Below are 25,097 nucleotides of genomic sequence, written 5' to 3' on the forward strand. Positions count from 1 at the left end.
AGTTCATCACGACAGTGTTTGAACCTGCTCAGGTACTATGGTATTGTGTCACCCTTCTGCATTTTGATATTCTAAAGCTTGTCTTTGAGTGCCAGGTTCCTTTGGTCACTAATGTTCTGGAAGAAATTTGTTGATTCATACCACATTACATATGGAGTTTATTTCCCATGGAGATTAGAGACAATATGGTCTCGTACTCCCTCCAATATGATCCTCCTTGCCTTGGCTCCACTCTTCTTCCAATCTACTAGATCCTGAGCATCAACTGTTGCTCGTTTCAGGACATCATTATCAATGAATTCCTTTAGCCCATTATCTTCCATGATTTCTTCCATCCATTCCATCCAAGCAATATAATTCGAGCTACCCTCAAGGGCATACTCGAGCGTTAGACCATAGAACACCATCCTGCTAGCTCCGAAGAATAGATCCTTCAAACGCGTTCCTCTAGCAAAGATAACTTTGAATTCTCTTCTCTACTGTGAATCTAGCTCTGATACCATGTAGAAATTAATTGTAGATTTGAAACTACTCATGTAATGTTTTAAAACATAAGACTCAAATGTACTCTACTCATATGGGGAAATAAATTCATAATTGAGAAACAATATCAATAACAAACGACATGTCCCGGATGCGGGTGTACGAAGGGATTAAATTACTAGCAGGGGAACGGGACGACAAGTGGCATAGCCACATGGCCACCCATAAACCTGCACACACAGCCATAAAACTGCCTCGCAGCAACTGTAAATGGCATTTAATTTGGCACTCGAATCAACTCGGTCGCGCCAACCTGCCTCGGCTCTACATCATGATGCCCTCAGGTAATATACTACCCACCTCCTCTATCTCTAATCCTATGCCTTTGAGCTGCCATTGTCCCCTGGCTATAGTGGAGCCAAGTTCACGCACTGCTACAGGCAGGCACTGCAACATTCTCTGCTGCATCGAGTTTGGACAGGGCAACCATTATTCTCATAGTATAATCTGCAACATGATTCTCAATTCTGAGCCTACTAAGCCTACTACCTCTGAGCCCCACTCAATGCCGACCTCTCGCAGACACTCTCTTTGTCCTAACGCCATAATGCTCTGACTGCAACATCGAATGCGTAGCAGAAGAGGTGGCAGCAGAGGCAGAATGCCTCGCTCTCCACCTTCACCAGTCTCAGACTCCTCCTCCCCCTCGGCTAATTTCGTCTCAGGCCATTATCCAGACACTCGTAGTGGCAGAGGCCGCACACGAGCTATCCACTCCCCCACTCCGCAAACTACCATTCTAGCCATTTAAATCCCCTCAAGCTCTCAGAAACCCCATCACTCGGCCCAATTCATCTATCATTGCTCCCTGAACCAACCTCTCATCAAAGCCACCATCACAGTCACCTTCCATGAGGAGCCATCCAGTGACGAAGGTCGCCCAACCTACGCAATGAAGAAGAGAGACAATGCTCAGAGCAAGACTTCTGCAGAGGAGAAAGATCAAGCACTTCAGGCAAAGGACGACACAGGTGCGTTGCAGAATGGCGACGATGGCCTGGACAAATACAGGTGTTTCATCATTGAAGAACACCCATCAGCACCGCTTGACACATGACTCACTACGCATCTTCGGTTCTTAGGTTTCTGGAAATCACGTCTATACGTTTATTTTATGAATTTTTTGAACAATTCGTAAGCTTTGAAAATGAAGTCAACAGATTTTTGCTACATTTTCATATGCCAGCTTCCCCTGTGCGGGCGGTAAATTTGTTTTTGAACTAGATTGGTTTCCCATTCCTAGGCAGACTCAATCTTGTTTTTTTATGTTATATGCCATGAACCTTGGCACTGAACTACAGAGGCCAAAGCCTCCTTGTATCATTATGTTACAGTAATAGATTTTAAACTTATTTAGAAATAAATAAATAAAAATAACAGACGCCATGAATTAACACACATGCACAAGGATATATTTAGGGGAAATAAACTGCTCAAAACCCCTTCCTATATGTATTGCATTATTCAGTAAATAGAGAAGAAATACAATTCTTGTTCAAGCCTTAACAATCTCTGCAAAAGTATAATCTATCTCACTACTTCACAAGATGCCTTTGCTCAATACTTAAGCAAACTTTTGCTTGCCCAAGTCCCTATTTCCTTAAATTGTTTTCTTGGGAATTCTCCCCTATTATTTAGGGAAATTCCCCATCCATAACTTCGCAATCCCTATAGGTCCTTCTCTGACTGCATGCACCACCTATACAACTTGGATAATTAATACAATTGATAGTACACTACCCTTAAACTCCAATCTCAACTACGTAACTCATATTTCATGCATACATGAGATAATTATGGATGATTTATCAGTTAACTGGTTGAAAAATAAAGTTTCACCCCACTACTAGACCTCCTACTAGTTCTTCCAAAAGTTGGAACTAATTTAACTTACTTTAACTCAATTTAACTGAATTAAATTGTGATAATTGAAATTAACTCAACCTAGACTCCTATAATTTAGGAATCGCTGTACACAACTCAATTTAGGTACTGAACTCAAATTAAATGAACCAAATAAGTGAAACTAACTTAGTTAACTCGTCCTTGTTGCCTTGTGATGTAGAATTACAATTTTCTCCTAATTTAATTCAAGGGAAAATTAAATCAGGATTTTCTTGTTTCCATTTTCAATAGAACTCATGCATTGGATGGATAGGACTCGCTATTTGATTATGTCTTTTGTTAGGCTATTGGTCTTAGATATATACCGAGAATAGAACAATGAGGAAATTTCTCTATCAAAGGAAGGTTGTAAAATGATGCACGGAAATATATTAGATACTCGTTTTTCCATGGTGGCATGCTACAAAGATCGGGAATTATAGACATATAAAAGTAGCCTACTCACATTTTTTATTTTTGTTTGAAAAATTTTATTCGTGTGATTTTTTAGGATCATTGTTGTTTTGGCTCAAAGCCAATTTCTGTTTAGATGGGGTAGATGTTGGGAGTTCTAAACTACTCAAGAACTATTTATTTGGATAACTAGAGAATAAATGTACCAGAAGTGTATACTTCTGCCAAGATAAGGGCAATGTAATAAATACTATATGTGTTTTATGCTCTTTTATTATGCCTAAAGTAGAAACGTGACTATGTAAACTCACTTTTTGAATGAAAAGCATAGTTCATTTTTTTCGGTTGAAAAAAAAAGGGGAGAATCCTCTTTACATGTTGTTGTTTTCTTTCTTCACTTTTCTTATTGTTGACTCATTGAACTCACATCACCGATTTCTTCTTTACCACTCTCCTTCTTTCGAATCTGTGTTTATGTCGACATAACAATCAACTACTCTTTATGGTTGTTTTCATTTCAAGAATCTTTCCATCTTTCTGGCTTTTTTCCCTTGTGTTGTTTCTTCACTGCATGATTTTTTTTCTTCCTCTGCACACTGATCGCCAATCATTATTATTATTCAAGAAGCACATAACCACCGATCTTAATAATTCTATAGCCAATTGAAGCCCCACAGTCCCCTTGTGCAACCGGGCTAGCATCACCTACAACTGCCATTATACAAACAGAGTGGTGACCCTCTACCTTGATGATATGGGTTTGTGCAACACCATCTCTCCTTCCCTCGGAAACTTTTATTTTTTCCGCTCACTTGATCTTTTATCGAATGGGTTTCATAGTCATATCCCAACTCAAACAGGGCGCTTATTTTGCTTGAGGGAACCCTAGTTGAATAATAATCAAGTGGAAGGAAATATCCCCGTGAATTGGGTTTCCTCACACATTTGCAGCAACTTGCATTAGGAGCTAAATGAATCATAGGTGCCATAAACTCTTCCTTAGGAAACTTCTCAAATTTGATAGATCTGGATATCGAGATGAACAATCTCAGTAGTGTCATTCCACTGAAATTAGGTTTTGCAACTACATTGCAACTCCTTTACCTACACACAAATGAATTATCAGGTACTATTCCCACTTTTTTATCAAATATCTCCACTTTCACTAGCTTAGAAATTAGCTGAAACAAATTGAATGGAAACATTCACAAGAGTTAGGTCTAATAAAAAAATTGCAAACAATATACATCACTAATAATGAACTCTCAGGTACCATGCCCACATCTTTATCCAATATTTCTGTTTTGAATTACCTAGAAATTTTCTTAAATAAACTCAATGACAACATTCCTCGAGAGTTAGGCCCACTCACAACTCTACAAACATTATTCCTTTTTGAAAATGAACACTTGGGTACTATTCCCTCTGTTTGATCAAATATCTCCACTTTGGAGGTCTTGGAAATTAGCACAAATAAAAGAACTCAGAAAATTTCACATGAATTGGGTTTCCTCACTTGTATGCAAACACTTACAGTTCATACAAATGAATTTCTAGGAACCATTCCTATTTATTTGTCAAGTATCTCCACTTTGTCCCACCTACAAATTAGTGACAACAAATTAATAAGGCATATTCCATCAAAATTTGGTAGCAAAGCTGAACAACTTCAGTATCATGTCTTTATGGGGAAATGAAATGATTGGAAATCTACCAATTTGTGTTGGAAATTTTTCTAAGCTCATGGAACACACTCTAAATTCTAACAAGATGAATGGGTGTGTGCCTTTCGTGTTGAGTAAACTACCCCTCCTTGAATATCGAGATTTGAGCTTTAATTAACTTTACAGTAGCACCACAACAACCATGCCCTTTCTTGTAGCCATTACCAATTGTTCCCACCTACAACAAATATTATCGAGTACCAATAAACTAGGTGGTTTTTTGCTTGTTGCCTTAGGTAGTTTTTCTACCATTTTGTCTTACTTGACATTGTCAAGCAATGGAAGAGAAGGAAACATCCCTCTACATGTTGGTAATCTCAGTAGCCTAACCTTCCTAAATTCTAAGTATAAATCATCTAAATGGAAACACTCAACAGTTAGGAAACCTTAAAATGATAAAAAATAATGTATTTAAGTTACAATAGATTACAAGGAAACATTCCCAATGACTTTGAACAATTACAACACCTTGGTCTCTTGGAAATTTACAGAAACATGCTCTTTGGAAAGATTCCCAATTTTCTTGCATCCCTTATAAAACTAAGAATAATCCTCCTCCATCACAACCAATTATTAGGAAGCATACCTGCTAGTATAAGAAACTGTACAAATTTGGAATTGCTTGACCTATCTCACAAAGTGTTCACAAGGAGCATACCTCGAGAAATAGCTAAACTTTATAATTTACAATTCAATTTGAATTTGTCAAGAGATTTATTAGAACGTTCCTTGCCCATGGAGATTGGTAAAATTGTAATGTTTCAAACAATAGGTATTTCTTACAATTAGTTGACTGGAGCCATTCAACTTACTCTTGTAACTTGTAGTGAACTAGAATCATTGACTTTATCTCAAAAAAGAATTCAAGGCTCTATTTCAGATTCACTTGGAAATTTACAGTTGCACGAACCTAGATCTCTCTTCCAACTCTTTATTAGGTACAATACTAGTTGCTCTTTAGAAGTTGAAAATGCTTCAGTGTTTAAATTTTACTTTCAACAATCTCATAGGAGAAATTCTAGAAGGAATTTATTTTTCAAATCAAACAATTGTCACGTCCTTAACTGGGAATCTTGGACTTTTTGGAACACAAATATTCAACTTATCTACATGTTCAATGTTAAGAAGTCATTCTACATTTGTGAAAAAAATATTATTGTCAGTGAGTGGAGCTATTACTTTTATACTGTGTTCTCTACTTTTGGGACTTCTTTACAGGAGATATATACATATGCGAAACTTTGATTTCTCACAAGCTATTTTGTATATTTAGCACACCAAAAGGTCTCATATCAAGAGCTTCACATAGCAACCAATCGGTTTGTTGAGGCTAACTTTCTAGGGAAAGGGAGTTTTGGTTTAGTGTATTAAGCAATTTTGAGTGATGGTTCACTGGTTGTTGTCAAGGCACTCGAGTTGCAAAACAACCAAGCTAAAAATAGTTTTATTGTTGAATGTAATGTCTTGCAAAAGGTTCAATATTGAAATCTAGTGAGACTAATAACCTCATGTTCTAATCTCCATTTCAAAGGTTTGGTGTTCCAACTTATGTCTAATGGAAGCTTAGAGAAGCATTTTTACCCAATCAAGACGATAACAATGTTGAGGATGTGTGTGATTTGAGATTAAAAACATCATTAGACGTTGCCATAGATGTAGCCCATATCATGGAATATCTTCATCATGATTCTTTTGTGCAAGTAGTACATTGTGATATAAAACCCAAGAATGTGATTTTGGATGGAAACATATAAAGCCATGTAATAGATTTTAGTATTGCAATAGTAATTGGTACAATATCTACTAATTCACTTATATCATCCATTGCGTTTGAAAAGATCAATGTAACATTGCTTTCATTTATCTTTCTTCAACAATAGTTTAGTTTTCTATATATATAGATTAGTTGAGTAAAATTAGATGATAATTGCCATTAATGTGGAATCTGGATTGGGTACGACAATTTCCAACCACAAAAAAAAATATTTATAACAATAGAATACACATATTTACTTATTTTTACATTAATACAACATATATCAAATTTTCATTATGATTTTAAACAAAATCCGCTATTAATTACTTATATAAGAAAAAAAAAAAAAAACGTTTGCTACCTTGGACCCTGCTCCTCTTGATTTCAAATATCAGGCAAAGCTCCCATTATAATGGAAACCAAGCTGATGATAGTATTGCCCGTCATTCAATAAAGAAGAAAAAAGTATGTAAGTTCTTTTAACTTGTGAAATAGGGAAAATGTGAGGGACCCCTGCGTAATTTTTAAAATGTCAATTAAGTATATTTATGGAAATATTTAAATTTTTAATTTTTACATATTTGTGGAAAAATGTAATTTTTTATTTTTTTTTGGAAATAAAATAGAATTGGTTTAGTTTTTTTTTAAAAAGTTGATTAAATTTTATTTTTGATGGAGTTTGTCATTACACCAAAACTTTTAAGCAATAGTAATTTTTCAAATTTTTATCATTGCTTTGAATAAAGGATTCTAAATTTTTATTATTATTTTGGATAGTCAATTAGTCCCATGTTACCAAGGTAGTAGTTAACCCACTTAATTGATTCTCATTAAAATGAGTGTGAATTACTTCAACAACTTTTTTTTAAAATTTGAGAGCCCAATAAACAAGTATGAGTATAGAATTATCACAAATTTATAATTATCAATAAAACAAACAAAAAAAATTGCTTAAAATAACAACATTATCTTATTATCTTTGATACAAAGTTGTTTATATTTCTAACTTCAACTCGGCCTATTCACTAACATAACAATTTCCCTACCTAGAATGAAACACTCAACACACGCTTTCGTGAGTTCGTGGCATACTAAACAATACCCCTAATTTGACTACATACTCGAAAAAAAAATAAAAGTCACATTATTTAAGCCCCTCCCAATACCAATCCAATATACCTTTCCAATTTAAAAAACCCCTACTTTCCCTAGATATTGTAGGTATCCATTTTTCATTAATATTTTTTATGCCTCTTTATATTTTTTCATTAATTTTGAACTCTATTTTTTATACCTGCCAATATAAAAGCCCTTTACCCCTATATATATCCCCCAATATATTATGTGATTTTTTTCTCAACATATATCCCCAATATAAATGCATGTGGTAGGTATTGCTTCCCATGTGAAGCCCCTGTGGGCATGTAGCCCAAGATGAACTCTTTTGAAAAAAGCTAAATTAACTAACAAAAAATCGAACTGTTTTACCTGTTTTACTCAATGGAAAGATGAAAATGTCTTTCCAACATATATAAGTGAGTCACTGAAATTAAAAGATTATGATTGTGGAAATATATAAATATGTTTTGAACCATCTATGGATAGAAGACCAACAACAAAATATAGAAGCTAATGACAAAAAGATGGTTAGAATGTAAGTGTCACTGCTTATCTCATCACATTTCTGTTATTTTTTTTGTTTTTTGGAATGCCAATACAAAGTTATTGTCTAGATGTATGATTTTTTTGGTTTTTCTTTTGGGTTGGAATGCTAATATTTCACTATTTAAATGGTAGAAATGTATTTAATATTTGTGAGGCATTTTGATCATATACAAAATTAATTTAAAATTATAATTCACTCTATTTTTAACCAAATTTAAAATAAAATTGAATAGAAAATCTACTTTGCCAAAAAAATCAACTTCATTTTTAACCGATTTTGCTTAAAAAAAAAGTTGTAGATTTTGCTAATAAATTTGCCCACAAACTGTGTGCTAGGGAAATTTTCCTCTCCAACGGACCTCATTTTGTCCGGGTCACGAGAAAAGTATTGTGGCAACACAAAAGAACCGAGAGAAGTAGAGGGAGAACAAGATTTCTGGAATGGAAAACACAAAATGTCACAATATACACCCCTTTCTCTAAAAGTTCCCCCATTCTCTTTTAAATTTAATTTTAAAGTTTTCGTTGACTTCTTAATGCTATGGCACTGGAAATGGAACCACTTGGAATTTTAGTCTCTCACGTTAACATGTTTGCGTTTGTTTCGCTCTCTCAAATTAGCCAAAACCATGTTAGCTGCCATCTCTTGATAGAACGAGAACAATAAAAGTACCAATCGAATTGTGTCAATTAAACTAGCATTCGCACCTGATGTTGCAAAGGAAACGTCGTAAGGCATAGAGTGTGGAAGAATAGGGACATGTGAATGGGCATTGTTGAAAGCAAGGGTGGATGATAAATAGTTGCAATTGAAATTGTTAGTTATGTGTACGCTGAATATAGATATTTTATAAATAATAGTGTGTAGAAGAATAGTGACATGTGAATGGACATTGTTGAACGCAAGGGTGGATGATATTGAGTTACACTTGAAACTATTAGTTATGTGTGTTTTGAATATGGATAAGTAATAGTAGTGTGTGGAAGAATAGCAACATGTGAATGGACATTCTTGAACGCAAGGGTGGATGATAATCAGTTATAGTTAATGTCATATATAGGTTATCCATTATTCATGTAGCAGTTGTTGTTTATGTGAACATATTTTTGTACATTATTTTAAGTTTTTTTTGTATTTGGAGATTTTGTTTTTCCATATGTTACATATTTAAGAATGAATTGTCACTTTTAAAGAGGGCACACAAGGTTGCTAGCTGTCACAAACCATCGTGAGAGTAAAAATTAAATGTCCTTTTCCTACTACATGGTTCTGTCAACTAGGTGTTTTGAAAAATACAAGTGAAAGCCATCAAACTCCTTGCTGAAATCAAACTCTCTAGTGAACTTTTCATAAATATAGGGATGCACAAATTCCTTAACTTTCCATAACTCTATTAAAATGACATTATTCACTACTAACTTCATATGAGATGTCATGAACTTTCTTTTGGATAAAACCTCGAATGTGTTTTTAATATCCCAATTCAACTCTCGGTGAAATTTTCGTAGATATAGGGATGCACAAATTCCTTAACTTGCCAGAACTCTATTAAAATGACATTTTTCACTACTAAGTTCATATGAGATGTCAATTAAACTGTTTTATTATTTTAATTTAATGTTTCATTATGCATACTAAATATTTTTTTCATATAAAACTAAATTTAAATGTTTACTCATTTACAAATACTACAACACATACCCCTTTTTCGGATTGATGTTTATGAGTAGTAGGCCAAAACTTGCGAAATGATTAAATTTATTTTCCAAAATTTTAGAGATGCCCATTTGAAAACCCTGGATATATTAGTGTTTGATATGAACAAGTTTCGAGCATACTGGTTGTTGAGGTACAGAGTTTTCTATAAATTGCTACCGAGCAAGGAAGAAGTCAAAAGAGGATTGGTACTAAAACCATGGCCGCAACTCAAGGACTTGTGTTCTTGTCCCCAAATAAGACACTGCAACTAACATATGAAGGTGAGTTTTATGAGGTACTCATAGCAAGAGCCCAGCTCTCCGCCATAGCAGACAAAGGGGGCATACCCTCATCTACAGATATTGTAAAGCAACTGTAGCCACATTTTGAATATTGCTACAAGGGCTTAGAGCATACTATATTGCAGGCTGTAAAGACTCCACATTCAAAACAAAATGGAAAGATAAGATGAGAAACATATTGGATCATAAAGCAATAGAGAGTATAGTGGAAGCATGGGATCGTTATAATTATCGTTGGTCCTCCTTAAGCCTTGCTAGGATTGGTGGCTTAGGCAAGAAGAGTGATTTTGTAGGTATCATTTTCATTTTGTTGCTCCTATGGGGCTTCTTAGATTCAGAATTTGAAGGGACCCAACATGGGAAAAGTGTTGTTTTGTGGCTTGGGCCTGTAACACATAGACTGTACTTATATTAGGCTATGCATTTATATACACCCTTTCGCTCTAGTTTTCCAACCATAAATCTCTCTGACAAAAGCATTGTCTTGACTGGAACCCTTCTTATGGTGACAATGACAAGAACTTCATGCAGAGACCCCACATTCTTTACATAATTCTCAATAATCAGTGGTAAGCCGGAAATAAGGTCACTGCAGAAGAAACAAATTCTTGGTACACGTGAATTCACCCTGGCAAGCAATCCATTCAAACCTTCTATGCCAAGTTTTCTCCTTGCTAAATATTTATACTTTTCTACCTTCCATAGTTCCAAGAGAACATTATGGTCAGAAAAATTGTTGCAATTAGGAAGGGACACCAACCTCCCTGTGGTACCTTATTCAATACAAATGATAGATAAACGCCTTCAGAGATAGCAAAAAACAAAGTGAAGGGTAGTATAAGCAAAATATTTTGTGTAAACGATGTCCCGTGCACTATTTATCATAGATTATCCTTCTAATATTCTCACCAGTGAAGGAAACAAGTTTTTCCAAGTCCCAAAAGTCAATAAAAACAACATATTATCAATACAACAATGCAAAGGTTTCTATCTTCCTATATTTTACATCACAATTGAGCATCAAGGGCTGGCACTTCCAAAGGAGCGTGATCAATTCTTCTTAAAATTCGCCACAACCAAAACAACACCATCAAGACCAGTAACAATATAAGTAAGAAAAATAAAATATCTAACCATATATATGCTATTATTCTCTGCTGGTAATCCATAAGTGCTGACGTTTCAAGAGCTGATGCAGATTCAAGTAGCAAGCTAGCCAATGTTGTCAATTTTCTATAAAACATTTGGTAAACAAACTTTGAATCTCAAATTCACCAAACAATGAGCAGGATTAAATAGCTCTAATTATCTCCATATAGCTCAGCTCACATATCCACTATCAAAACTGAAGTAAATTGAAAATGCTCTCAAAACTTTTACCTCTTCCAAAACATAATTTAAAAACACATTGTAACATCTTGTCCATCTTTTACCTATCTAATGATAACCTAAAAATCACAGAACTTTGGTAATCTTCTTCTACCATGCCAAGATTTCAAATCATGATTCATACGTATGGTCTATATAGACTCAAAGGTCATGCATGCTCATTAGTCTCCGCCCTAGATTGATGAGCAACATGTTCGCTAAATAAAAGCATAGATAATCTACCATAAATTTAAAAATGAATGCATATTTAAAACATGGTAAATGCTTAGAATTTTCATTATATATTGAATATCAGTACATTATGATATGAAATAAGGCAACATTTTTCATCCCTATGGTGGAAAATAAGCTCGGGGGAAGCAGCTAAGAGCCATTGACTGTTTTATGATTGAGAATGTTGTTGTAATCAATGCTTGACTGGCTACAATGGCTGCTAAAATGGCAACAATGAACATTGACTAATACATAGGCTGTGGTATTGCTTTGTAAAATGTAGAGCCTATGTCCCCTGTGTTGTTTATCAAATAAGTCGTTTGTCTCGTATATGTGATAAGCAGAGATGGGTAAACCAACACACAGAAAGCAAGCTGCAACAAACAACCCGAATTTCTCATTATGGTACTAAAACTTAAGGAGGATGAAGCATGCAGGTATGATGAAATACTAATAATTCTGTCCTTGTCAGACATATAGCTTGGACCTGGATTGATTTCCTGTTGAAATGGCCCAAGTCTGCAAACATGGCCTCGACACCTGGATCCAGTCAGAACAAAGCACTGATGTTAGTGTTTCTATTTGTATAGCTTTAACATAAATAATTGGGATGAAGTTATGAATTTTGTTTGAGAAAATCATTGGTATGGATTTATCAATTGAGTTAGAAAACAGTTCCAAGTATACTATATGATAAAATGAGACACATATCATCATGCGAATAATCAATACCTGTTATACATAAGACTACACCTCCAAGCATCACCCATCCTTATTAGTGATATTCATGAAAGTAATAGTATATATAATATGGGTTGAATGCCTTGAATGCTCCAGGATAATATTTCACAATATTATACTGTCCTATCATGATGTTGGTCACGAACCAGGCAATCATTATGGGTGAGAACATGAAGCTAACTTTACTTGTACCAAGTACCTACACTCTAGATGAAACACCAATGTATTCAAAATGCTTCTCTGAGTATGATGATGGTGTCCGAGCTGTTTTAAATAGGTGAAATTCTGATAAGATGAATGGCACTGAGTGCTATGAATTAGATGAATGGCATTGTGTGCTATAAATTTCACCTGTTTAAAATAGCTCAAACACCATCATCATAGTCAGAGAAGCATTTTGAATATAATGGTGTTTCATCTAGAGTGTAGGTACTGGGTAAATAAGCAAAGAGAGTTTGGTTATGCTCTCAAAGATTATCCCAAAGAAGAACAAGGAAGTAGCCATGATATAGGTGTTCTGAATTCTACATATTGCAGGTTTGTTCAGGTGGATCCTAATATTTATATTCGTCGCTTGCTGGAGTGCGGAAATAGCAGAGCCCTAGCAGAGGGCAAGACGGTTCATGGCCATATGGTTAAAACCGGCTTTGAGCCAAGCATCTATTTGTGGAATTGTATGATTGACATGTATGTCAAGTGTGGGAGAATTAAGGATGCATGCCAAGTGTTTGACACAACGCCTGAATGAGATGCATGTTCATGGACTACGGTTCTTACAGGTTATGCAAAATGTGGGTATGTGGAAAATGCACGGTGTCTGTTTGACAAAATGCATGAACGTAGCATAGTTTCCTGGAATGCAATGATTGCGGCATATGCCTGATGTGGTGATCAGGTTGAAGCCATGGATTTATATGGCCAGATGCAATGGATGGGCACGAAACCTGATGAGTTCACCTTAGCCAGCGTTGTAAGTGCATGTGCAAGCATGGTGGATTTAGGATATGGGAGGAAAATTCATGGACCGGTTGTTAAGCTTGGATTTGAGTCAAATGTATTTGTTGGGACTGCTCTTGTTGATATGTATGCTAAATGTGGGAGAGTAGATGGTGCACGCCAAATGTTTTATTTAATGCCGGTTCAAAATATTGTTTCTTGGACTGCCATGGTTGCAGGATATGCCCAAAATGGGCAAGCAGACGAGGCCACAAGGTTTTTTAATCAAATTCACCAGACCGGTATGAAGCCAAATGAGTTGACAATTGTCAGTGTTGTCAATGCATGTGCTATTCTCATTGATTTGAGGTTTGGCAGACAGGTCCATGCGTACATTATCAGAAGTGGATTCCAGTACCAAGTTTCCGTGTGCAATGTTATTGTTACAATGTATGCCAAAACTCAAACCATAGAAGATGCACTATGTGTGTTTGATAAAATGCAGGAACGAGACTTAATCTCATGGAATGCAATTATTGCACGATATGCACATAATGGCCATTATCAAAAGGCCTTAAAGCTTAGTTTCCAAATGAAACAGATAGGTGTGAAACTGAATCAATTCACTTATGCAAGCATTCTCAGTCTAAGTTCCAGCTTACCTGCTTTTGAAGAAGGTAAACAACTTCACGGTCACATTATCCAGACTGGTTTTGACTCAAATATGTTCGTTGGAAGTGCTCTTGTAGACATGTATGCTAAATCTGGCAGCCTACAATATGCTCGTCAACTGTTAGACAAAATGCCTGAACAAGATGTGATCTCCTGCAATGCAATGATTGCAGGGTATGTACAGCATGGGTATAGTGAAGAGGCTCTAAAACTCTTTTGTCAAATGCAACACACTGGTTTGAAGACAGATGAGGCAACTTTTGCTAGCATTGTTAGTGTGTGTGCCAACCTAGCAGTTCTTGAGCATGGAAGACACATCCATGCCCACATTTTCTGCATGGGGTTTGAGTCACCCATGTCTGTGGTCAATGCCCTGGTTACTATGTATGCCAAATGTGGAGGCATAAAAGATGCATGGAAAGTTTTCGAGAAGATGATTGAGCATGATGTTGTCTCATGGAATGCAATGATTGTTGGTCATGCTTAGCATGGGGATGGGGTGGAAACCTTGATACTTTTTGAGCAAATGCTACTGACAAGCATTAGGCTAGATTCCATAACCTTCCTTGGTGTTCTCTCTGCTTGCAGCCATACAGGTCTAGTAGATCGAGGACATTATTACTTTCATTCCATGAGGCATGAACATAACATCACACCAAGAATGGATCATCATGCCTACATGATTGACCTTCTTGGTCGTGGTGGTCGTCTTGACGAGGCAGAAGATTTCATCAATAAGATGCCATTTGAACCTGATGTCAGTATCTGGGTGGCACTGCTCAGTGCTTGCAGAGTTCATGGCAATATAGAAATAGGAAAGTGTGTTGCACAATTGCTTTTCGATTTGGAGCCGTAAAATACTTCTGCATATGTGCTGCTTTCAAATATCTATTTTTCAGCTGGCAGGTGGGATGATGCAGCCAAGGTTAGAAAAATTATGAAAGACAGAGATGCAAAAAAGAAGCCAGGGTTCAGCTAGATTGAGGTCAAGAATAGAGTACATGCATTCATGTCAGAAGATAGATCACACCTACAAATAGAAGAAGTTCATGCAATGTTGAATACATTAGCCTGGCCAATGGAGGAGGCAAGTTATGTACCGAACACAAACTTTGTCCTCCATGATATGGAGGATGAACATAAGGAACATGTCCTCTACCATCACAGTGAGAAGCTAGCCATTACATTTGGGCTTATGAGCACACCTCCTGGGGCCCCTGTTCGAATAATAAAGAACCTTCGTGTATGTGGTGACTATCACAATGTTGTCAAGTTTATTTCTAAGATTGTTGGACGTAAAATTGTAGTAAGGGACATTATACATTTTCACCATTTTAGGATGGAATGTGCTCTTGTCAGGATTATTGGTAATACAAGATGAAGTTTGAGCACTATTTGGGAGTGGCTTGAATGCTTCTCTATACTATCTTCTATTGGTCTAGAAGTTGCCTCTTGTGACACGTGGAAATAAGTAGAAACATGCTGAGAATATGTCAGTTGTCTCGTAGCTTCTTCATGTGGAGCAGGATCACCTCTGGTAAGTTTCATACAAGATTCTGTATTGCTTTGATAGCATGAATGGATGCGTTAAAAGTTTAGTATGTTAAGCTTGATTATTGACAAGACGGTTCTGATCTTGTTGCATGACACATAAGACACTTTCTTTTATAGTACTCATTTTTAACATTTTTTACTGTCTTTATAGCTGCACTAGTTTGGCAAATTGTAAAAATTTCCCTTTGGAGAAATGTTAGGAACATCACTTTCTAAAGAGAACAAAAGCATGGGTGAGAAGCAACATTACAAAACATATGTTTTTTCACAATTCTGCTTTTTATATGTTGAAGTGCTAATTCGGTCATTTATCATTATTGAGTTGCTTAGAAGGAGGGATGCAATCGATCTTTCTTGATCAGGAAACCAACTTGAACTTTTGAATGGAAGGGAACAAATGGCATGTTGATTAATGTCAAACATTGAGGAATCCCAACTTTGGAATGGCACAACATTGTTTATGTAAGCCCCCATCATTGTAAGTCAGGTTTATACTAATTTTATATTATTTCAGAATAAAGTTTTAATTTAATTTAATTATAATTTTAAGCTAGTAAAACATCAAGTACCCTAGAATGTTTCCCACTGCTAGACGGTTTTTTGTTGAAATTGCTTTACAGACCCCAGAAATGCTTTGCAGCTAGGCCTTCCAATTGATATCATTTTTTTGCAATTACAGATGTCAAGTTTCTATTCTAGAGTGATGGAGATGCAGCATTGCGTGTTGGTGGGAACAGAAAACAGATAGAAAATATCAAAAAATTGAAAATAAATATTGTGCACAGGAGCTCCACAATATTTCAGAACTGTGAATAATGGATAACCTTGTGTGATCATGCCTCGCATGCATAAAAGGCAAAGAAATAAGTTATTTAACCTGAATTTTAAAACCCTCCAACTCAGTATACTCTCATAATATAGAGGATCCTTTATTTTTTAAAAGCAGAGGAATATCAATGCATGTATGGTATCTGCAACTTTGAATAAAAGGCATGGTTTGACCACTGAAAAAAACCTTGTGTTCTTTAAAATATTATTCATACAGTTTTTGTCTCCATGGACAAAAATAGTGCTTTCAACAAGTCAGCCAACCAGCTACCCTTGCAAAGGACAGAGGAGGTTCAAACATATCCAGAAAGAGCCGATCTAATTTTCTCAACCAATCTCTCATGCAATCCAAATTGACATGATTTGCCAAGAAGACAAGGCTCCCAAGGAGTCAATCATGCAGCTTGTTGGACTTATTTATATACTAGATCTTTATTACACACCACCTTACATGTACTATTTTCCACAATAATAATTTGAAAGTTTTAAGTAGGGAGTCAAGATGGCTTTACAAAAATGGCACTGTTTAGGCCTGACACCTGGTTAAATTAAAATATATACCCTTTAACGAGGAATATAAACGGCACACAGATAAGGCACGCAGCAGCAATGGTGGGTACAACAACTCCCTGATCAAAAGCCTTTCTAATACCCCCTGTCCTGGTGACGTGTTGATAGATCAAGTATGCAGAAGCCGCTATGGAAATGACTATTCCAGCTTGGGTTCCTCTGCAAATCAACAACATCCCATAAACTACCATCCACATTTCCAAACACCAATTCAATCATTTGTTAAGGAAAACAACAACTTGCCTCAGGTTCATGGCTTGATAAGGAGCAATAATCACCAGTAACACAAATAAAAATGGCAGTTCCAATTCCCCTGTTCCCAACAAATTAAGTTTGTCAAACACTACAGTTCTATCAAGCAATTCAACTCAATATACTGTGCAGGAAAGAACGACCAAGTAAGTAAAATAGGATGGCATTTGAGTTCTTGTGACTCACCAGGAATGTAGTAAAATAGTCTAACAAGGAAGACCAAAAAGGCAGTCCACAAACCATAATCACCTCTGTAATAATGTAGACAAACAAATCCAAATGTGGGGTGAAGTTTAAACTCTCAGTTCACTTCACTGGAGTTTTTCTAATTTTGCAACTGGGAAGAACCTGGTCACCTGATCCAAGAAATGACATCTCCAGGTGCCTCTAGGGCCAACAGTGGAACAAGGAAAGATTTGTCGATGGTTGTGTGCTTTGATAACATCAAAACCTTGCAACACCATAATTGAATCATTTTTTGCCTCAACAACTACTTGAGTCCCAAAAATAAAAGTTGAATTGTGACTCAAAAAAGCCTAATGCCTTTTTTAGAGTACTGACCTTTGGAAACGGGAAAAAGAAAAAGCAAATAAAACTTGAGACATTTGTATATAAAGATCTAAAGCTGAAATAAAAATTAAATTATGAACCCCAAGAGAGCTTTTGAGGTATTCCATTTTCTGAGAGGAATATATTGACAATTGGAAACAACCAGAAAGAAAAAGCTAAAAGGCTCAACAGATTGTTGTAGTAGAAAAATCTAGTAAAGTGAGGTTGCCTATCCCAAATTAGTTAGCATTCTGAAGGAGCCCCTTGTCTCAACAGTAGGCTTGAGAGAGATTGTCCTTAACAAAGTTATCCTTAGCAGAGTTTTGAACTTGAGAGAGATTGTCCTTAACAAAGTTATCCTTAGCAGAGTTTTGAGCTGATCTTTAGAGGGGGGGGATTGTATAGCTGGAAAACCAATCCGAGATGCTCTAAGAGAGATTGTCATTAACAAATTTATCCTTGGCAGAGTTTTGAGCTGATCTTTAGAGAGGGGATTGTATAGCTGTAAAACCAATCCAGGATGCTCTAAGAAAGGCTTATCTAATCATTGTTTTACACAAATTCTGCACAAAAAGAAATATGACCGAGAAAGCAAACATACTTACTTAACCGATCAACCATTAAGTTAGTAGGAGACACCACTTCATTGACAATACCACTCTGTTATCCAGTAAGAAACACCACTACATTATAACTAAACTTTAAACTGTATCCTATCTTAGTAAAAACTAATAATAATTATTTGTTTTTCAAAATTAAACATTACATAATTACATTGTTCAATAATTCAATAAGCTTTTTATATTGTAAAGTCCTACCTCAGTAAAAACTAATAATAATCCAATTACTATAAGAAAATAGATCCTTATATCATAAACAAATTATCTTTATACCAATTCAATATTTAACTTCACCATAATATTATATATAAACTTAATATATGTTCTTTCTCAATAAAGAAAGAAAAAATTACTTGTTTTATATGGAAAATCATTTAGAATTGAAGTCACAGAGGCTTAGAAACAAAAATGGGATATTGCCTAAAACAGCCTGCATATCTTGACAATTGTGAGTTATATAATCCGTGGTATTATCTTGTTTTAAGAAGACAGAAGGCTCAGAAACAAAAATGGGATATTGCCTAAAACAGCCTGCATATCTCGACTTATTGTGAGTTATATAATCCGTGGTATTATCTTGTTTTAAGAAGACAGAAGGTGTACTGGAGCAACAATATCATATAATGGATTGAAAATAGAATGTGTTGTAATCAGATCGAATAACGGATTGAAAATATCAAAATTAGCAGAATGAAAGTAGATTCTGTATCCAGTAACAAATTTGGCATCAAAATAGAAAGGATGCTAGATTAAGCGACATAAAAAAATTAACAAAAAACAGATAGAAAATATAAAAAAAAATGAAAATAAATACTGTGCACAGGAGCTCCACAATATTTCAGAACTGTGAATAATGGATAACCTTGTGTGATCATGCCTCGCATGCATAAAAGGGAAAAGAAATAAGTTATTTAACCTGAATTTTAAAACCCTCCAACTCAGTATACTCTCGTAATATAGAGGATCATTTATTTTTTAAAAGCAGAGGAATATCAATGCATGTATGGTATCTGCAACTTTGAATAAAAGGCATGGTTTGACCACTGAAAAAAACTTGTGTTCTTTAAAATATTATTCATACAGTTTTTGTCTCCATGGACAAAAATAGTTCTTTCAACAAGTCTGCCAACCAGCTACCCTTGCAAAGGACAGAGGAGGTTCAAACATATCCAGAAAGAGCCGATCTAATTTTCTCAACCAATCTCTCATGCAATCCAAATTGACATGATTTTCCAAGAAGACAAGGCTCCCAAGGAGTCAATCATGCAGCTTGTTGGACTTATTTATATACTAGATCTTTATTACACACCACCTTACATGTACTATTTCCCACAATAATAATTTGAAAATTTTAAGTAGGGAGTCAAGATGGCTTTACAAATATGGCACTGTTTAGGCTTGACACCTGGTTAAATTAAAATATAAACCCTTTAACCAGGAATATGAACGGCACACAGATAAGGCACATAGCAGCAATGGTGGGTACAACAACTCCCTGATGAAAAGCCTTTCTAATACCCCTTATCCTGGTGACGTGTTGATAGATCAAGTATGCAGAAGCCGCTATGGAAATGACCATTCCAGCTTGGGTTCCTCTGCAAATCAACAACAACCCATAAACTACCATCCACATTTCCAAACACCAATTCAATCATTTTTTAAGGAAAACAACAACTTTCCTCAGGTTCATGGCTTGATAAGGAGCAATAATCACCAGTAACACAAATAAAAATTGCAGTTCCAATTCCCTTGTTCCCAACAAATTAAGTTTGTCAAACACTACAGTTCTGTCATGCAATTCAACTCAATATACTATGCAGGAAAGAACGACCAAGTAAGTAAAATAGGATGGCATTTGAGATCTTGTGACTCACCAGGAATGTAGTAAAATAGTCTAACAAGGAACACCAAAAAGGCAGTCCACAAACCATAATCACCTCTATAATAATGTAGACAAACAAATCCAAATGTGGGGTGAAGTTTAAACTCTCAGTTCACTTCACTGGAATTTGTCTAATTTTGCAACTGGGAAGAACCTGGTCACCTGATCCAAGAAATGACATCTCCAGGTGCCTCTAGGGCCAACAGTGGAACAAGGAAAGATTTGTCGATGGCTGTGTGCTTTGATAACATCAAAACCCTGCAACACCATAATTGAATCATTTTTTTCCTCAAAAACTACTTGAGTCCCAAAAATAAAAGTTGAATTATGACTCAAAAAGCCTAATGCCTTTTTTAGAGTACTGACCTTTGGAAACGGGCAAAAGCAAAAGCAAATAAAACTTGAGACATTTGTGTATAAAGATCTAAAGCTGAAATAAAAATTAAATTATGAACCCCAAGAGAGCCTTTGAGGTATTCCATTTTCTGAGAGGAATATATTGACAATTGGAAACAGCCAGAAAGCAAAAGCTAAAAAGCTCAACAGATTGTTGTAGTAGAAAAATCTAGTAAATTGAGGTTGCCTATCCCAAATTAGTTAGCATTCTGAAGGAGCCCCTTGTCTCAACAGTAGGCTTGAGAGAGATTGTCCTTAACAAAGTTATCCTTAGCAGAGTTTTGAACTTGAGAGAGATTGTCCTTAACAAAGTTATCCTTAGAAGAGTTTTGAGTTGTTCTTTAGAGAGGGGGGGATTGTATAGCTGGAAAACCAATCTGAGATGCTCTAAGAGAGATTGTCATTAACAAATTTATCCTTGGCAGAGTTTTGAGCTGATCTTTAGAGAGGGGATTGTATAGCTGTAAAACCAATCCAGGATGTGGAGCAACAATATCATATAATGGATTGAAAATAGAATGTGTTGTAATCGGATCGAATAACGGATTGAAAATATCAAAATTAGCAGAATGAAAGTAGAAATCACTCACCAGCCCACCATAAAATCATTTGCTCTTTGAGTAGCAGCCACATCTGTGGATTTATTGGTAAGAGGTATCATCCAATGTACTAAAATTACTAATCCAATCCAGCCCTTTTGCTTTTCTTACATTCATCGAGAAATTTATAAAATCTCATAGAATGAATGGAGATGAACATAGGTCAGAGAGGAAAAGAACCCAATAGGTTTTCCTATACAGCTCCACAGCAGCTATATGTGATAGCAAAACATGGTGACCAACAATATATGGCTCAACAGTTGAGTTTCCAGCAGTACAATTTCCAAATGGTTGGGAACATCTTTGAGGTGGGAAAACGCTGTCATCATATCCTGCAGTGCCAAAAACATTAGGCTCATTGAAAGTGGACCAATATTTCACTCGATCACCAAACTCTCTAAAACACTCATCTGCATAAACATTAAAATCCTCCCTACATAAGATCGAAGTAGATTAGAGAACTCTGCTTCTCTAACCATAAGGTTATTAATGCACCATAAATTGATGCTTTGACTTGTGTGTCAACCCACATGGGAAGAAAAACAAGAACAGGAGATGACATAAGATGTTTACACAATCTGTGGATTTAAGAAACCTCCATAGGAATCTTACAGAGCTTGGGGCAGATCAAAGTGGTGCAATGTCACATGTGGTTGAATGCCTAAGACATGCATTGTGAAATGATTTTGAGGATGATAGTCACAGGAATAAAAACAAAGTAGAGAGACAAGTTTGTCAATAAATACTACCATGGGACAAAAGCTTATTTATGAGGTTATTATACTACTCAACGCCTTTTGGGTTGATGGGTCCTTCGCCATCTGCATCAATATATGTGAAATAGTTATTTCCTACCATTGTCCATTAAGTGTTTACTAAATTCTCAGGATTAAACATGTGGTCAGAGCTCAAACAGAAATATACCAGGAATAAGCCTGGGCCATGAGATCGAAAATCTATAGGCATCTACTCCCATCGCAGATATTAGATCAATAACCTCCTTCAAAACCCACATGAAATTTTGCATCAGGTTGATACCCAAATCATCTAGGAGTTTAACTATTGATACATTAGTATGAAAACAACAATAATGGGGTTGGACATGCACATAAATCTTGAGGATGGCTTACAAGTAGCCACTGCATATAGGTTGTCCTAGTGACATTTATTGTTCTTAGATTTGCAGATAATAATACCTTGTAATGATGGTATTGATCAACAACGACATCTCCATTACGTCCATCCACAGTAATTCCTGACAATACAGTTAAAACAAACAACAGCTCACTTCCAGCCTTGGCCTTGAAAGTCGCAAAGTAAAGTAAGGAACTGGGTAGAATGCAAATGAAGGGATGAATGAAGATATGTGATGAAACAGACCTTCCCTGTGAGTGAAAGTGTCAAAGATGCTTCGCTTCCGGCCATCTTCTGCTGTAGCTCCTTCATACTGCAGAAAACCAAATGTTATTTTGCAAAGAAACATGCTGGACAGTATTCCATATGGGCACAAACTGGAATTGAGTTTGCCATGGCAGAATTAGCACTACCGAGCAGTTTCGAAGTCCTGGAGACAAAAAGAGTTCAAAGGGCATGAGGAGGGGTTCGTAAGGAGAGAGGTGACCACCTAGAGAAACAGAGTGTGAATACTATGTTGCCTTGGGGAAGGTTATCTGGGGCTGCCTTGGGGAAGGTTATCTGGAGCTGGCTTGGTGCCAGTGGAAACCTCCCTGCCAGAGAGAAAATCTGACTTTTCCAGGCTGGACTACGGTTTTGGGCCCTGAGAAGTAACCTGTGAGAGTTTACTCTCAACAACTGGAACGGAAGGAGGAAGCTCGGGGGGAACTTGGACGTGATTGCCATTGCCAGTTCCATAGGCTGGGAGGTGTGGTCCTGTCCCGAATTCACTTTCTTGGAAAACTGTGAACGCATCAGATAAGTAATTATGTTTATGATATGCTTCTGAGAATCCAACAGATAAGAATAAGTAATTCCGTTTAGGTTATGCTTCTGAGAATGCATCAGATAAGAAAAAGTAGTTTTGTTTATGTTATGAGAATGCATTAGATAAGCCAAATAATACTGCTTATGATATGTTGCTGAGAGCGCAATAGATAAGTAAAGAATACAGCTTAAGTAAGAAAAGACTGCTTTTGTTATGTACCTATGAATTAAACATGTAACTGGGACAACAAGTGGTATATGTAAGACTTACACAGTACTTATTTGAGTATGCATTCTTGGACAAATAAATTGTGCAATAGATAAGTAAAGAATACAGCTTAAGTAAGAAAAGATTGCTTTTATTATGTACCTATGAATTAAACATGTAACTGGGACAACAAGTGGTATATGTAAGAATTACACAGTACTTATTTGAGTATGCATTCTTGGACAAATAAATTGTACAAATTGATAGAGCATACTGTGAGATATACCTGTCTAACAGGATTGAAATGGTAATGTTATTCAACCCATAATCAACAGAGACACTGTGACTGATAAACCAAAGTAAAGGGAGTAAATGAACCATGTTCATAGTGCCAATACACTGGTCTGAGGGTAAGTGAGGTATTAAAATACCTATCCTCCAGCCAGGGTAACCTGTTCAGGTAGATTGACCCTCTTGGGGAAGAAACCCCAATTTCAAAGAAAGAGCTCCATTGGGGAAACTGGGAAATCTCCGCTGTAGAAATGATATACAACGAGCAAATGCAAATAACAGTATTCGTCAAAACGATAAGAATGAAACCCATAACCCTGTTTATTTATAGAATGAACTGTAAAGAGAGATATCAGCAATCTTATTCATTAACTGGAAATGAGTAAACCTGTGAAACACCGAGGAGATGTAACAGCATGACTACCCCATTTCTTCCAGACATAAATACATTTTTTTAAAAAGACTAATACAATTGCTGAAAGGGCGAAAAGATGCTCCAGAACTTAATTAGGCATTGAACTGAATGAATATTATTACTATGCTGGGAGTGATCTTGAGGGACATAAATAATTTCCGCATACCTCTTGGTCGCTGAAATGCAACAGTCATAACGAATACAGAGTATCATCAGCCTAAACCAAATTTGAATGTGTCAAACCGTTTAAATTACATTGCAGAAAATAAATAGTCATAGTAGATCTTATACAAAGAATTTGTAATTAAGGCAACAACCGTGTTGTCGGTTGTGAACCATTAAACTATATTCTGGGCCGAGGATCCTCAAACCAGAGATTAAGGCTAATTTTCTTCCAAACATTCATAGGGGCGGGGTGATAGCTTCAGGAAGCCCTAGGATACCGCAGGCAAGTTCCGGTTGTACAATAACTCATTTCACTATCAAACCCTCTGCTGGAAGAGGAATAACCAGACATGTTCCACAGTAATAAAGCCTACAGAGCTTCAAAGGAAATCGCAAGACAAGCCTTAGGCTGAGCTCGCCAACCTGAGTGAGAGAAGTTGTTCCTGCACTTCCGGAGTTCTTGACAGCCGACAACACCAACCCCACTTGGAGTTTGTTGGGGTTTGTTGCTGGCCTGCAAAAACAACCCATGAAAACAAGTAAAAACCTGGTTTCAAATTAAACATTATAACTCGGAAGATAAGAGCTTCCATGGTGAGATTACCCGAGTTCTGTCGTGATCATCACCGGGAAGAAACAAGGTTCCGTGATACCAGGCCAGAGCCTTGGAAACAAGTTCAGTGGATCCTGTGGAGGGTAGCTGAAGCAAGCAAGAACAGTTCTCATTCATATCATTGCTCTGTGAAATAACTTTGTTCGCTTCAGTTTCCTAGCGTCGGCTCATTCCAAACCCTGCGACGGTTGCGGTGACGTGAGCTTATGATGAACAGTTACAACCATTCAACTGCCTTCCCTTAATCGAAGGACTAACAATACTCTAATCGTCTAA

The 25,097-nt window shown here is 36.3% G+C and overlaps 3 protein-coding genes and 1 pseudogene across 3 annotated transcripts; 1 reads left to right on the forward strand and 3 right to left on the reverse strand.

Moving 5' to 3' along the window:
* The first annotated feature begins 1,435 nt into the window (after positions 1–1,435).
* Positions 1,436–15,309, forward strand: LOC149208367 (putative pentatricopeptide repeat-containing protein At3g13770, mitochondrial pseudogene; annotated as a pseudogene).
* Positions 15,310–16,441: 1,132 nt separating this feature from the next.
* On the reverse strand, positions 16,442–17,636 carry LOC149208368 (cold-regulated 413 inner membrane protein 2, chloroplastic-like). The gene is made up of 4 exons (XM_089396029.1): positions 17,499–17,636; positions 17,329–17,393; positions 17,134–17,203; positions 16,442–17,049 (listed from the first exon to the last, which is right to left on the reverse strand). Exons 1-4 carry the CDS (start codon positions 17,615–17,617, stop codon positions 16,869–16,871), a joined length of 435 nt encoding a protein of 144 aa, XP_089252155.1. The 5' UTR covers positions 17,618–17,636; the 3' UTR covers positions 16,442–16,868.
* Positions 16,949–21,348, reverse strand: LOC149208369 (cold-regulated 413 inner membrane protein 1, chloroplastic-like). The gene is made up of 6 exons (XM_089396030.1): positions 21,180–21,348; positions 20,356–20,451; positions 20,186–20,250; positions 19,991–20,059; positions 19,888–19,906; positions 16,949–17,029 (listed from the first exon to the last, which is right to left on the reverse strand). The coding sequence occupies exons 1-4, from the start codon at positions 21,248–21,250 to the stop codon at positions 20,022–20,024; spliced, it is 270 nt and encodes an 89-aa protein (XP_089252156.1). The 5' UTR covers positions 21,251–21,348; the 3' UTR covers positions 16,949–17,029; positions 19,888–19,906; positions 19,991–20,021.
* A 741-nt stretch (positions 21,349–22,089) lies between these two features.
* LOC149208370 (putative inactive beta-glucosidase 33) lies at positions 22,090–24,997 on the reverse strand. The gene is made up of 5 exons (XM_089398319.1): positions 24,813–24,997; positions 24,632–24,722; positions 22,569–22,635; positions 22,385–22,443; positions 22,090–22,188 (listed from the first exon to the last, which is right to left on the reverse strand). Exons 1-5 carry the CDS (start codon positions 24,932–24,934, stop codon positions 22,090–22,092), a joined length of 438 nt encoding a protein of 145 aa, XP_089254445.1. The 5' UTR covers positions 24,935–24,997.
* Between the last annotated feature and the right edge of the window lie 100 nt (positions 24,998–25,097).

The sequence above is a fragment of the Pinus tabuliformis genome, chromosome 1_2, assembly GCF_031772625.1.
Source record: "Pinus tabuliformis cultivar Carrire ecotype Pingquan chromosome 1_2, CPIR1, whole genome shotgun sequence".
Taxonomy (NCBI): Eukaryota; Viridiplantae; Streptophyta; class Pinopsida; order Pinales; family Pinaceae; genus Pinus; species Pinus tabuliformis.

What these genes read in the sequence shown, in the direction of transcription:
- LOC149208368 (XM_089396029.1), bottom strand. Translation starts at nt 17,617, where the DNA reads ATGATTCAATTATGGTGTTGCAAGGTTTTGATGTTATCAAAGCACACA. An exon ending in GATGTCATTTCTTGGATCAG is followed by an intron (nt 17,394 to 17,498) that starts GTGACCAGGTTC and finishes ACATTATTACAG; the next exon opens with AGGTGATTATGGTTTGTGGA. An exon ending in ACTATTTTACTACATTCCTG is followed by an intron (nt 17,204 to 17,328) that starts GTGAGTCACAAG and finishes TGTTGGGAACAG; the next exon opens with GGGAATTGGAACTGCCATTT.
- LOC149208369 (XM_089396030.1), bottom strand. Translation starts at nt 21,250, where the DNA reads ATGATACCTCTTACCAATAAATCCACAGATGTGGCTGCTACTCAAAGA. An exon ending in GATGTCATTTCTTGGATCAG is followed by an intron (nt 20,251 to 20,355) that starts GTGACCAGGTTC and finishes ACATTATTATAG; the next exon opens with AGGTGATTATGGTTTGTGGA. An exon ending in ACTATTTTACTACATTCCTG is followed by an intron (nt 20,060 to 20,185) that starts GTGAGTCACAAG and finishes GTTGGGAACAAG; the next exon opens with GGAATTGGAACTGCAATTTT.
- LOC149208370 (XM_089398319.1), bottom strand. Translation starts at nt 24,934, where the DNA reads ATGAGAACTGTTCTTGCTTGCTTCAGCTACCCTCCACAGGATCCACTG. An exon ending in GAACAACTTCTCTCACTCAG is followed by an intron (nt 22,636 to 24,631) that starts GTTGGCGAGCTC and finishes GGTTTTCTGCAG; the next exon opens with TATGAAGGAGCTACAGCAGA. An exon ending in CACTTTCACTCACAGGGAAG is followed by an intron (nt 22,444 to 22,568) that starts GTCTGTTTCATC and finishes CTGTATTGTCAG; the next exon opens with GAATTACTGTGGATGGACGT.